At 35.3% G+C, this 15,717-nt stretch overlaps 1 protein-coding gene across 1 annotated transcript; it reads left to right on the top strand.

The window, feature by feature from the left end:
• Positions 1–263: 263 nt before the first annotated feature.
• On the top strand, positions 264–15,369 carry LOC110451157 (neurogenic locus notch homolog protein 1-like; the record flags this gene model as incomplete). The annotated part of the gene is made up of 10 exons (XM_021499021.1): positions 264–273; positions 973–1,170; positions 1,773–1,970; positions 2,552–2,733; positions 11,298–11,316; positions 11,714–11,944; positions 12,365–12,535; positions 12,844–13,053; positions 14,514–14,695; positions 15,296–15,369. Coding segments are annotated over exons 1-10 (1,475 nt in total), but the record flags the coding sequence as incomplete, so codon positions are not given.
• Positions 15,370–15,717: the final 348 nt, after the last annotated feature.

Here is a 15,717-nt window from a genome sequence, read left to right as displayed (position 1 = left end):
CCTCTATAATCTCTGCGTAGATGTAACCCGCCCGGTCATATCATACTGTACCAAGGCTGTGTACGGGTTTGCTTACAGAGGAGCTACATCCGGTATTGTGCATTGGACGGAGCCATCGGTATACGACAACGCAGATAAGTCTATACAAATAAAACGAACCGGCCCGGCAAGCGACGAACGTCTTGAGGCTGGTACTTATGACGTAACGTATGCTTCAACGGATGAGGCTGGCAACAAAAGCGTTTCCATGTACAATAAAAGTTATGGTAAAAGGTGAATACTGTAAGAACATATATATCATTATTCTGTATAATGATATAAATCGTTATTAATATATGGTTATCTGTCAAATTTCTTTTCAGTTGATTAACAGTTTTTTGTGAATTGCCTGTTAGAGATTAACATCCTAGCAACAAGTCTCTGATTTTTTTTTCTTCAAAAGATAACATTGTTATTAACACCCCCTACCCCTTCCCGATTACATCAGTTTGTATTATCATTCTAAGATTCGAAGAAAAAAAACTTCTTCGTAATCTATACAGCGCGGTAATAATAGTGTAAATCAGATTTTCGAGAAAACTAAGACAAATACAGTAATTTTATAGACAGGAACTAATTGGAATTTAGATTTTATAGAATATTAATGAGATTGCAATATTACTACAAATAAATATTTGTGAATTTGTAACATCATAAAGGTACTTTGTCTCCTTTGCAGTATTTCTAAATGTTTGAGAAATATCTAGAAGTGTTTTTTGTTACCTGAAGGGACAAAATAACGAAACAATACATCGAAAACGTTAATCTTATGCATCGAATAACTTATGATTAAATTGATGATTCTTTTTTTCGTATTTCTAGTCATTGTGATTATTTGGTTCAAAACAGTCTACGTTCGTCTCACATACATCTACCAATTGTTTAATACATACATGACGACCAATCAGACAACACATTTTGAAATATTTTCAGTTCTCAGATGCCCAACTATACACAATCTCCCTCATCAGACAATTAATTGTCCTGACGGGTACAGATACGGATCTCATTGCAATTTCAAATGTACAAATGGATCGCTTATAAACGGCACGGGCATAGCTACTTGTGAGAAAGAAAGTATTGGGGAGTATGCCTCCTGGCGTTGGGGAGATTATCAGCCATTCTGCGAGGGTAAGATTCACATTAATCAGCTCTCGTAAGAACGTTGAGATATACATTTAAAAAAAGATATACTAGAACATATAATAAATGCAACTATATTATGAAATGTATTAATAAAAGGAAGGATACATTTTTTATAAATATTCCGTTTGATTATTCGGAAGAGTGAGTAATATACCAAACAGAGTACCACTTGTCTTAAAATTGTGCACCGCCTGCTTGTCCACAGCTGTTTTTTGTCATAGATCGGGTAACAAACATATATTTTTTTATTTAAGGTGGCTGTCGCTTATGTGTTTGCGACAGAAGGTTTGTTAACTTGCCACTAACCAGGTGTAGTTGTAGAAGAATTTTAAAACATATGTTTGATTTTTAAAATTCCATTGAATTACATGGTATAACAGCTTTAGTTATTCAAATTGTTTTAAAACAATGTCATGCCTTGCACTTTTATCTCCAGCTGTAGATTGAGTCGCAAACAAATTAAACAGTGTTTTGTCCTAAATGACTTCATTGTCGACGGTCCGTAAAACAATACAAAAACAAAAGCAAACAAATCAGCCTCGTGTAATGCGTTAGTAAACGTTATTATGTTTTTCTGTTTTCGATAGTTGTTCAGCTATGTAAAGATGATCTGCGGCCTCCTGATAATGGCGCTGTAGCATGTTACTACTGGTTAGGCGGAAAGTTTTGTCAAATGTTATGTAGGAATGGTTACGATGTTCCCCCTGGGTACATCTATTCAGAGATGTATGTGTGTGGCGAATCGGGAGAGTGGTTGCCTGGATCAGCGTTGCCCAACTGTGCAAGTAAGTAAATTCAGCATAGTTAAGTTTCATAAGGTAAACATCTGGTTATTGAATATATTGGTGTAGGGGTCGACGTCAGAAGCTCGCATAGCCTCGGTTCTGACCTAAATTCTGCAATATTAAGTGGTTTGGTTTTATATGTTTAACATCCTATTAACAGCGGTCATTAATATATCCTATATCTACGAATGATAATATTCATTTAGTCCAAATATATATCACGGGACCTAGTCGGACGTTATGTTGTCTTCTCATGATTCAACTTGTAAGGAGTTCCATTACTATGTGAAGAGGGTTTAGTTCGTCTTAAACGACTGTCTTACACTGAGAATACGTCTATCCTTTAACCATAACCAGGTAAAATCAACAAAATGTCAAATGAAAATCAGACCTCTATCATGGCCAGGGTTCGGTTATGGTTTTGTTTAACGTGTTGAACAGCTATGGTAATTTCAGGACGGATCTCCATGTGTGTTGTGAAAGCGTGCATGCGTGCATGTGTGCCGGGGAAACGCTGGTGGTTATTTTTTAATTGTCTTTGATTGAATTTTGTAAGTTTATGTATGCTTGTATACTTGCAGAAATATTTAACAGTCAAACTTCGGCATTACGAATGGACGTGAATTACTACTTCGATGGAGACTGTAATAACGCTGACGTGCTAAGAAGTATTGAAGTAAAATTCATCCAAGCATTGATGGCTTCTACATTCAAAGATGCTTGTGAAGTGTATGCTGAAAAATGCCACCCTTGGAATGTCCAGGTAAGATACTGTAGAACACTTTATATTCACATGAAAACAATGAAAGATGTAATATTGAATATTGCTATGTGTTTCGTGATGCATGTGTAGATGTCAAGGGAGAGACGCCAACAGGGAAAATAAATGGTCTGTAGAATTGTTTTTCGTAAACTACATACGCAGATTTGCGTAATCAGAATAGTTATTTTTTACATATTTTTGTTGAATGCCGTACCATCGTGTTGATGCACGACCGTTGCTGTACTGAGTGCACTCGGCATGGTGTTTCAATAAGGTAGCACTTTAACATCGGCGTCAGATTTGCGCTATCGTAAGGAAGCACACATCAACATACCTGTCTCCAGCGCATATACACACTTACACGCACACATAACACACTTGGAAGCACGTCTTTAAACAACCTGAGCTGTTAGCAGGTTACTGAAGTTAATGAAACTAAACAAAATGTATTTGAACAAGAAAAGTGGCATTTTACAAGTAAAACAAAGATAGAGACAATAAATATATACGGACTGCTGAACATTTAACAATATTTTGCTCTCGTTAGGTACAATGTGGACACAAGTCGGGCAAGCGATCGACAAATCTTAATATCAGGTTCGATGTGGAAATCACTGCCAAATCCCCATTTGGAAACATGTCATTTGGAAGATTAAACGAAAACATAAAAATCATTGATGCTTAATGTGGACACTGAGACCTTTACGATATCGAACTTACAACTTCATTCTGCTATCAGATTTCAAGATTTCAACTACGACAACCTTTGCATCATCTGTGATGAACCATTGATTCCGTCATACTCAAGTGAATCGTGTGGNCCCACACACACACCCCACCCCACCCCCCACCCCAAGGAAGAGGGTCTGGACTTTCTTTACCAAGCTGCGTCAGCCTAGTGGCATACAGTCGTATATCACCTCCAAGGGTGTAGATTTCAATTTTCTACCTACTCGACATAGAATGATCCTTTTTTGCGCCCAAATATCTTCAAAACAAAAAAATTAAATCAGTAACACACGTGTGTGCTATTTAAATTAATAGCGATGTTTTATTGCAACGTTTAAGATTACACAATGTCAGCACTATTAGAATTATTTATTTGTGGAAATGGATTTAACTGCTTAAACATTGTTTTCAATATATTACACTTGACTTGGCAAACAAATAATTGTGCATTTCACGCGAGAAAGTTCCCGTTTAGCACGCGCTAATGATTTGTTCTTGTCATTTACTCGAGATAACAGAAAAACAAATCTGGCCAACGGAAGAAGTGCATTACATGTGGCACAAGAACTATCTACTTCATGTTAACACTTTCGTCTTAGAATCCGTCTTTCATAAGTTTTGACTAAAATACAACAAATTCTTCATTTAACAATACGGAAATCAGTCGTATTGCCAAACCTTTTTATGATCGAACGGGCAGATGTTTTACAAACATGTGATAGCCTTTATATCAAGTTTGTTGGATGCAATGTTGTTATGAATATGATAGTCACATTGATCTCTTTAACAGTTAAAATATATCACACAACCGATTCGTATGCTACTGATGTTTCATTGTATCCTTTACTATTTAGCTTCATGTTCAAATGATATTTTGTGAACGTCTATTGTTTGTGTGCTATGCCCCAACACGTTGTTTATTGACAAAGGGAGGCGATACAATTCAAAACTTAACGGAACAAAATCCTTGGCTCCTAATGGTGTTGTTTACTGTCGAATATGATTTCAAAAGTTATCCTATAACACCGATAATACAGAAACCAAGAAATAGAGGGAAACACTAACACTTTCATCTCTATTAATCTCTGCATTCATCTATTGGTGTTATCGTCTGGAATCGGATACTAATGGTGAACTATATTTATTCTGTAATTTGTTTTCTGCAGAAAGTTTATTAAATAAAAAGTAATAATTGTGCAAATACAAATAAGGTTATGAAGTCAAAATTTATATAAACATATATTATGAACAGCATTTTAAAATTGTGTTTTGAATGAATATGGATTTGCTGGATTTGTTGATATGATATTGTGTGAGAGTTCGTACCTCTGTCATTGTTTATCACAGTTGAGTGCCCTGTTGGAACACACTATGATAGAGATACCCAATCATGTCTGATGTGTTCAATTGGACAATATCAACTGGCAGTTGGCGGCACAATCTGTATACATTGCCCTACCGCCCACACAACTCGTCGACAAGGAGCAGCGTCAATCGATGAATGTGAAGGTGGGCCTTTATGATTATGTTTTGTTTCTTCATGCTAACAGAGACAATATGAGATATTCAATGATCCCCACCCAACCCCGCAAGATAAGATCCCCCTAGATATATTTTAGCGCCAGACCCACAACTATGAGACAAGGGTTGCATCTTTAAGTCAAATAGAGACGTAAAACGTCAACCACACCACCTTATTATGATGACTTAGTATATCAATTTTGTTTATAAACACTACTCGTTGTCGTTATTGTTATACAAGATGTTAAAATTCAACATTTGTCGGTAAAAGGAAACATCGATTTTCACTTTCAAATAGCATATATATATGGTCTGGGAATTCCCTGATACGCTTTAGCGTTGTTGGTTTTTTTGCGATCATATAAATGCCATGGAATGTATATACGTTCAAGATTCCATAAAACCTAATAATTTTGTTACTTACATGGTTGTTAATGAGATTCCATTTTTAACGTTTAGATAGCGAGTCTTAAAGTTCTGCACGTATCTGTATAATAAAATCAAATTCAAGATCTTCTCGATCGCACATCACAGAAATTTCGCGAATTTTCTTTTGAATTTTCTTTTTTTTTTATCATACCACCATCTTGAATTTTGACGTCATTTTGCAGTATGTCTCGTCAGCATATTTAATTTATTTTATGTAACATATATTTCTTTAGAAAAATACGACCCGTATTGATTTTACAGATGCATGTAAGTTAGGGACGTTTTCGAACAATGGATTACCTCCCTGTACACCGTGTCGAGTCGGCACGTATGCATACAGATATGGCTCGATGGCCTGTGAGGTCTGCCCTTTATCTTCCACTACATTAGCAGAGGGAACATATCGACTCGGAGATTATAAGGTATTTCATCGTTCCTATTATCAATACTCTCCATATGCACGTGCCTACTTTATCCTGTAGACTTGTTTCCGTATGCTGTAAATCTCAGAATTATCACGAACGTTATTGAAATTTTAAGCCAATACGAGAAAGATTATAAAACATCTATAATATTGAACCACATGGAAACTGTTGGTCTGTTCCAAAAAATACAACAAACCACAGCCACTTTTACTATTCAAGTTTGTTTATTAACAATTTCTCGGCCATAATGACCTCTTCGGTGATGATGGGTCGTTAAGAATGTAATAACACCACGATCACTTTTTTCGAACAATTATATAATTATCGTTCTTGAAATGCTGCAATAACATATGTAATTCTGTATTTAAATCTATCTAGTTGAATTTTCAATTTGTTTGACTTTAAAAGAGTCTCGTGACGGTAACTGTTTTTTCAACAAAACATCTTTTCAGATTTCGATCTTGTGATATCCAGTTCGAGCGGAAATGTTGTTCGTTCTGCCTCTCAGCAATGTTACCATGAACGGACAACTCAACTTTACGTTAAGTTTTAGGATAAAATCTGAGCAGGCAACTTCAATGGGTTCTATCGTTCGATTAAAATTTCCTAACAGAAATGAACATTTTGATATCAGCATTATCAACGATAGCTTTGCCGTTACCGGAAACAAGTATGTATTTTTTTTTGTATTTAATCCTTCTATTTTTATCTTTGTTAAGGATATAGGCACAATATTGCAAGGACCAAAGATAACCCCTGCAGATTCGAGGAAAGAACACGTCTGCTGTACCTCCCTGCATGTCGTAGGGCCGACTAATAAGGGACTTACGCGCTCTTACAAGGCAATTACACAAAAACTGTACACCAACATACCCTCCCTACGGCACACAAACACATGCAGGCATACATTACACACATGGAGGAACGTCCTTAAACGACCGATTACTGTTGATAGGACGTTAACCCATATAAAACAAAAACACAAACCCCTTACAGAATCGTTTTTCCTGCTTACCCATCGAAGAATCGAAATTGATATGTTCCTCCCATAGCTTTTTCTCATTTCCCCTCTTTTTTTTTTTTTTTGCAGTGGCTCCTTAGACAGCCGTCTTCATAAGGCGTTAGCTGATTTCATTGACATTAAACCTCAAACAACTTTAATTGATTGTGAAATTAAACAGTGATTGATAGGAATGAATGTTCTATTTGACAATAATCATCCAGGTTACGAAAATGTATCTATGTGCGCTGACTAAACAGTATCAATCAATAGCCGCTTTAATTGTGTGCTTAAGCGTTCTTCTCGTCATATTTGGCAGTTAAGAGCGATATCTGGAAATTAACTAGGATGACTGAGTGTCACTGAGGAATTTAAATTATTTATATATATTTTTTTTTGATAAATGTATATACTGCTGTGCATAATTCGCACAGGGCAACTATTTCTCATCATTGACTTTATATATTTCAGTGTTAACACTATCACGACATTTACCTTGGAAGATACCCGCTGACATTCGGTAGTACTTGATGTTGAAAAAAGTGCTGGCCATTTCTTTATGGACGGCAACAAATCAGAACTGCAAGATCAATCAATACAAAGCTATACCGATAACAAACTTCCAGAATCACACATCGTTATTGCAGGTATCTAATGTAAACAATATTTATTTTACAACAATTATTAAATAAGTTATCCAACATATATTAAACATATATGATTACAGATTAATATTTGTCCATTATGGATATTTTGGAGGTGAACGTGTGGTTATATGAATCTGATATGGACCAAGAGGAAGTCGAAGTAAATGTCAATATCCATTTTTTTATTATCCATGTTACCACATTATGCTGAAACAAACGAACATTATTGATATATATAAGATGTTTAATAATGTTCAAATAATTAAATACTGGAATACTTTCCATAATTAAATAAAGAGAGAACGTGAAAAAAAATATTGTCAGGAAAAAACCACCGCATTTGGCAGAAAGCATTTTGACGTTACACGTACCATTGATATGACGCCATTAAGGGAATATTTATCCGCTGTTTCCAAACATAGTCAAACCGAGCATTTTACTAATATCATATGTATATTCAACAGTATGTATTATTTGTGACTTAGTTGAGTGATTTATTATTATATATCTTTTTGAAATAATCAGTCGATTAGCTTGTACTTATGAGGGTGTGGTGTTTCAACCTATACTAAATTATCGTCACTGTCTCCAACTGCTTTAATCTCTTGAATTTTAGTCATCAATGCATCCTTGATTAATTAAGTCTTGAAGATGGGACATTGAATTTGCCGAATTATACTTAAGACTCTTCATAAGACTTTAACAAGTAAATGAGTTCATTGTCTAATATACACACTTGATTCGTTTTGTAATTTGAAATCAATCAGTACTTGACTGATTTATGAAATTCATATAAGTAATTTGTTTTATACATCCTCCTCTGTTTTCTCCACCTTTTCGGCCCTACCATCACCAACGAGTCGCAAACGGATCTAGCTGTATAATGCATCGTAAATTATTAACATTACCATCATTTTAAAGGAGTCTTCACTTGTGTGGGTAACGTTCATCTTCCTTTCATTATAAAATTTCAACAAAAGTCTAAGTAATTTCGTGATCATATGAACGAAGTGTTGAACGAAAAGGCTACCCATGGTGGTTCATTTTCAATAAAACGTTTGATTTTAAGTTATTTGTTTAAAAAAAGAACGCTAAAGTCAGAGTGAGATCTCATCCGTTTTTCGGCTTTCACAGGCTATGGAACTTGCTTGTACCACGGTATATTGATTTTATAACAACAATTCGAGGTATACGCTATTTTATATTCCGATTATTTACATAAAAGGACCAGAAATCATCATTCAAACATGTTTTAAGAACAAGAGGCCTAGAGGGCCTGTATCGCTCACCTGGAAATGTTAGCAAAATTGAAGTTGAAATAGCTAGATGTTGCTGTACATGTATTACATGGTTAGTCAGGGGTTTTATTTATATGCTATTGGACAAAATCCTGTCATTCCTACAGGAAAAGGATGATTTTAAAGCTATTTTTCTATTTTACCTATTTGGCCCCACCCCTCTGTTCCCAGGGGGGGGGGTTGGCAGACCCATCGTTGATACAAAATTAGTTTCCTGTCATTCCTACAGAAGTGACCCCAGGGAGGCCAGACCCACAATTTATATAAGATTGATTTCCCTTCCCCATAGGATGCTACTGTTCAAATTTGGTCAAAATACCTTCATCCCAACGTAAGAAAAAGGATACTAAGGCTATTCCTCTATATCCCTTATTTGGCCCGCCAATCTGGCCCCAGGGGAGGAGTCACACTCACTGTTGATACAAATTAAGTCTCCTTGATCCAAGGATGCTCCAGACTAAATTAGGATAAAATCCTTTAATGCTTAAGGTGGAAGGAGGATTTAAAAGGTTTTACCTCTATTTCCCTTATTTGGCCCAACCCTCTGCCCCCAGGGAGGCACACCATCTATATACATTTACTGATTTATTGTATATGTGCCATCTTTGTAGCACCCACCGTTTTTACAAAACTGAGTCCCCTTGGCCTAAGGATGCTCCAGACTAAATTAGAATAAAATCCCTGAATACCTACGGTAGAAGAAGGATTTTAAAGGTTTTACCTCTAATTTCGTCGACGTACGTGGTTTTTCCTGGTCTTCCAGCATGTATACTTTGAAGTTGCCGTGCACTCTTAAATTACGAGAGATTCTTTCAGAGTTATATTTTATTTTTATAAAAAGATTTTTTCGGTGTCGATATTAAACATATTTTAAAAGCGTGGGTTATGTTGATGTGTTTTGTACGAGAAAAATGATGCTGGTAAAATATTTTCAGCCGAAAATGCCAGCCTTTCTAAAAAAAAAAGTTCACTAAAGGAAACATAATAAACCATCTTAACTGAGGTAACTTCAGTAAAAAAAAAAGTATGACTTAACAAATGATATCTTGAAACGGTAACGGATTGGATCAATTGCACTAAACTAGCATATTATTTTATATGTGGCTGAGCATTAGACATTCTATTTTTCTCGGTAGTTTTTTTTTATTCATATAGGGACCGCGGAACCAAATGATTTTCCTTAGACGATAGTGTTAACGTTTACCACTGTCCTGGTTAAATGGGGTTATCCACACTGGTTTACCTGACCTCATTTTGAAGAATAGCATCTCACACAACTGTAAAAAAAATATTTCAAAATTCTGCCAATTTGAACATTTTTTTTTATATGGGGGCTGCCATCTTGTATTGAATTCGGCACCAAAAATCTAACAAAATTTACAACAAATTACACACTTAATAAACTCACCCAGACAAAACCAGACTTTAATTATTTTATTTTGTTTTTCATACATATTACATCTATATATATTGCTCAACCCACACATAAAACTTTTGAAACTTCTGCCACCTTAATATCCAACCAGCAGGCCCCGAGGCATTCACCTTTCTATTAAATCTTCTGCCCAAAAAGGAAAAACCCACAATCTATTTTTGATTTGGTTCCGTGGTCCCTATAATGTACAAATGATGGCAGAAATACTTATATAATAAAAACAACACGAATTTACTGCCAACATGATCTCCGAAATACTTTTTACTCATTAAGATAATCGGCTTAATGATTAAGAAATAAACTTTAAACGAAGTGGTTTACTTTACATTTCTCCCAAAAAATACTTTCCAACATTGTACTGTAGAAGCCAAGATAGAAAAATGTCTTGCATTTCTTCTAAACATTTTCATTTTTGATACATTAGTGACATTATTCAATTATAGCCTTTGGCTGAGGTCGATACCTGGATCTTTTCTCGGGTCGATAAATCCAGGTATCGACCGAAGTTAAAGGTTACAATTGTTTTATTATTTCAAATCAGTAATGTATGCAATCTGAAAAAAAACCACCAAAAAAGCTACAAAAGCGGGACGGGACGGTGCGTTGTTTGGAGACACGTCATAATTCTATTTTTAGAAACACCCAGTCCTTTAACAAAAATAAGTAAATATCGGTTTTTATCGGTGGACACGGCCAATCACTTGTCGTGAATAATATGAAAAAATAATAACATGTGTTAAGCTACTTTGAAAATAATCTGAACATTTGGAAATTGAAACACTAACTTTTTCTGAAATGGTGCCTACATTTGTCAAGAAATTGTTGATGGAATGTCAGTTACTTACTTTAATGCCGCAAACAATCACATAATATATAAATTCATTTATACAAGACATAAAACAATTCCTTTATACAGACGGATATTTCATCGGTACTATTGCTCGTTTAAATATACGGTCAAAGGAAAATGGATTGGATGATATTCTCGACTCGATTTCCCATTGTAATGCAACCCGTCACGGAGATCTTTTAGCCTGGAAGGATTTTGAACATGTTGAAGGTGAGGATGTTTTTGTTCAGATACCTAGTGAATGTGACGGTAAATGCGTTTACATCAATTTTATGTTTATATAACATATAAGAATTCCTCTACAACGATAAAATGTGATTTCCTAGAAACAAAATTGTCGTTGAAATCAAGACACCAAAACTGAAAGTAAGGGATTTATGAATTGGTAATTAACACCAATAATTAAAAAAGTAAGGGATTGATGAATTGGTTATTAACAGCCCACCAATAATTAAAAAGTAAGGGATTGATGAATTGGTAATTAACAGCCCACCAATAATTAAAAAGGTAGGGGATTGATGAATTGGTAATTAACAGCCCACCAATAATTAAAAAAGTAAGTTCAGAACAGAGAAAATTCACGAATGAAAGTTACACGTTACATAACACATTCAATGAAACTTAAAAAGTGTTGTTATCTTTTTAGATCATGACGATTGTAATATAAACCAATGCAACGGTGGATTGTGTAAAGATGGACTCTTCACATATAGCTGTGTCTGTCCGATTGGACTAAAGGGAGATAATTGCGAAATCAATACAGACGATTGTGAGGACAACTCTTGTGAAAACAACTTAATGTGCATAGACGAAATCGGAGGATATACATGCAAATGTGATATCAACTTTAAGGGCGATTGCTGCGAAATTGCAGTCGGTAAGTTAATATTTATATCATACATGTTTAATCTACAACTTAATTTGTTGTAAAATGTTTCTCGTTGCCGAAGGTAAAGGTAATTGAATACAATTGTATGTCAACATTAAAACACAATTTGTTCTGGCGAAATGACAGATAGTTCCAGTATGCTTTGTTTTACATATACTTTAATCTTTATAAGAACTGAATCAAAGCAATAGAATGCTACGATACAAATAGTTTATTTCTCTGAATGTTTGTTTGTCTGCTTTTTTTCTATGTCTCTCATGACATCTGTTGAAATGAGGCTTATATATTTTGATGACACTCCCTTGAACAAACGAACGTTCTAATTTTGTATGCCGTTCTCGGTCGTAAATATTTATATTCATATTGCTTTACCTTGTTATCTATGTAATATATTGTTATTATGTGAAGTTGACGGGAGTTGGAGTTCGTGGGGCAACTGGTCAGTATGTTCTTCTACATGTGGAAATGGGACCTCAACACGGAAACGCCTTTGTAACAACCCAACACCAGATAACGGTGGCAATGACTGTCTAGGTGAAGCCACTGAAACAATAGTCTGCAACATGGCTGATTGTATTGGTAATGTATATACTGCAATGTTTATAAGGGCGTTTCACAGAAAGAAAGAAAAAAAAACACGCATGCATTACACACGTGGAGAAACACGAAACAAAACCTTTTTTCTTCTATGTTCTTTTTTCTTCTTCATCTGTAATACTTCGCAAAAGATAAACTAAATGTTTAAAAAAAAAAAAAAAAAAATCTGATTTAATTGTTACAAATTATTTTGACGAGACTGGCTTATAAATGCCTTAGTTATGTATCTTGATGATTCTACATTGTCATTAATCTCTAGATGTAAAAAGTTACTCGTTTTATGATTTCAGTTTGTACAAACTTGACAACCCCAGCCAATTCGGTCCTCGTCTGTAACTGGAATACTACCGAGGACGCCGTTGACTGCAAATTAACCTGTAAGGATGGCTACGACTTTGATCATCCCGCGAAGAAAAACTTCTTTTGTGGACCGGATACATTTCACTTATGGGATTTCAAAACGGACGATAACGCTTACGGCCGGCTCCCTACATGTACAGGTAACATTAAGACACTTCCAATACTGTAACATTTTCTAATTGTCTTAAATATGTTTTTCTATGTGACTTTCACGTGTCCATTACGGTTGAAGTATGCTAGGGAATTGGTACGAAATATCGAGAGGCGCGTTTTCTTTCAAAACACTGGCTTGAAAAATTGTACCAGTATACATCGGTTTAACTAAAGATGATGTTCTTTCAAAGATATTTTTCGGTTCTAATTTGGCATAAAAATTGCATTATGCTTTGTTTTTTAGAAATCGTAGATGGAAGTAAAATTGACTGGAGATACAGGGCTTCGTATGAAGATTTGGTATGTGACGAAGACACCTTTGAGCTTATTACAAAGAAGATAAAGTTATTAGTATATGACCCAGTCTTTAACCTTTCAACAGGATGGTTCCTGCGCAGACCATTGAGGTGACAGAATGTCAAATGGATAGGCATAAACGTTCTACAAGCACTAAAACTGCTGGATTTGCTACAGATTTTACATGCGACGCTACACAATGTGAGTAATTTTATGCGCTTTCTAAAACGTTTTACTATTTGTAAATTGTTGTGCCGTCTCCTTTGCAACATTTCGGATCGATTTCTTTTTCTTTTCCTCGTAACATAACTAATATTTCGTTTCGGCGGTGTCTCCCAAAACATCCCTCTTCAAGAGACCTTAGCTGTAGCGAGAGCGTCAAACATACAAACAATTTAGTTCATAATATAGAGGGGTTGTTGACCACATAAGGGCTGGTTTAAAGTGCCATTTTGCTGAAATGCCATAGCCTGGACACGGTAGCACGATACTGCACGTTGTCACATACAGTGAAATACTGAAAACTGTCTGAAACAGTCCATACTGTTATATTTTGAGTTTTACGTTTAGGCAATAGCCAATGCTATGTGAAGACGGAGGGAGACATTTTCAACGCACAATAATAATATTAAGACGGTGTTCATCTTTGTTATAGGCAATACCTACATAATACATAGTTATACATTACGTAAGGAACCCCAGCCTTATTGCCATACATGTGATCAACCATTTACAGTCAAACATGTATGATTGAATACACTGGTTGCAATCAAATACGTGACAGTTTATATAGTGTACCGTCTATGAAAAGGTTTTTTGATACAGTTTCTGTTCAATTGATATATGATTACATACACTCGCCGAGCTTTACAATAAAATATGATATCTTTTACATTAAATCCGTTTGTTATTGATGTTTTTGTTTTTGTATTCTTTACATATTTTAGCCTATTTAGTTTCAGATTGATATATTCATTTTGTGAATATCTCTTTTTTTACCGTGTTGTTCGGCCCCAAATGACACGCATAGTAGATGGGCCGTTACGAATACAAAAACAACAGATGTATCAAATAATACATGCACTTTACACAATATGAACAATGCTATGTTGTTCTTATACAAGATTTGTGGTATTGTTGGTGTTAATAGTCACTTCAGATGGATGCAAGGATACTATCATCCAGTCACTGGAAGAAATACTGACGAAAAAACGCGGCAACGAATTCAACACGTTTGTGGACGGTGTCGAATATGCCGTCAGACAAAACAGCTCTGCGTTTGGTGGAAAGTTTTCTGTGACCCTGGTTCAGTTCCCGTACACAATTACTGTGGTAAGTAAAATACAACTAAAATGTACATCGATGCAATATATGCTATTTTTGTATCGTCATGTTTTTCATTGAAATTAATCAAGAAAGACAGGTATTATCATTTGCAATATTAAAACAAATCACACTCCGAAGAAATTAGGAACGTAGAGCAAGAAGGGACACCATTTAAAATATCGAGGCACATACTGTTAATCAACATATATTAGCAGCACTTCCATTCGGTGATTTTTCCGCTTTGATTATTGTGCTAATATTTTATAAACTACACTAATAAAGTTTCTTTACAAATGCTTCTGTTGTGGGTATCGTCGGTGCACGAAATCCCTTATATGCTTCTGATAAAAGTCGATAATATACTGAATGTAAGTCCGCTGCTGTAAGCACTTTTACAGTATATCCTGTATATTATTGATTGAGTAATTAGTAATTTTCGTCAGCGCATCATCTGATATGTCATATTTTGTTGATTGATGTACATGAGAAAAGTTTTAGTATACTTCATTTGACAAGATTTGTATTATTTTCTTAATAGTACCTTGCAGTGCCGGTAGATATCAACGAGGTGACAATTGTGAGAAATGTTATGTTGGGACTTACCAGGAAATTGTTGGGCAGACGTCTTGTATAAGCTGTCCTGATGGATTGACTACTGAAGGAAGGGCATCGACAAATCTGTCAGACTGCAATGATAAATTTAGACATTTCCAATGTTTTTTTACGTTGCTTGCTCCTGCAAAATAGTTAAAATACATTTGTACCCCTTTATTTGTCTTCAATGTTTTCAAATTATATGATGGTTATACAATGTACCAACTCAGTCATGTTTCCAGTGAAGATATATTTTGTACAGCCAGCAACACTTGCTATCAAAAATATGATAATCAAGTCACGCGATAGATCACTACGTACCCATACATTGCTCATCCTCGACACTCCAGGGGGTACACTCTCTACACCCCTGGAATATGTCATAGCAAAATACAATTGAAGGCTCAATGTGCGCCACCTTGTTGATGAGACAA

Source organism: Mizuhopecten yessoensis, unplaced genomic scaffold (assembly GCF_002113885.1).
Source record: "Mizuhopecten yessoensis strain PY_sf001 unplaced genomic scaffold, ASM211388v2 scaffold5835, whole genome shotgun sequence".
In the NCBI taxonomy this organism is placed as follows: Eukaryota; Metazoa; Mollusca; class Bivalvia; order Pectinida; family Pectinidae; genus Mizuhopecten; species Mizuhopecten yessoensis.
Note: the sequence above shows the minus strand (reverse complement) of the source record. Positions and strands in the feature narration are given on the sequence as shown.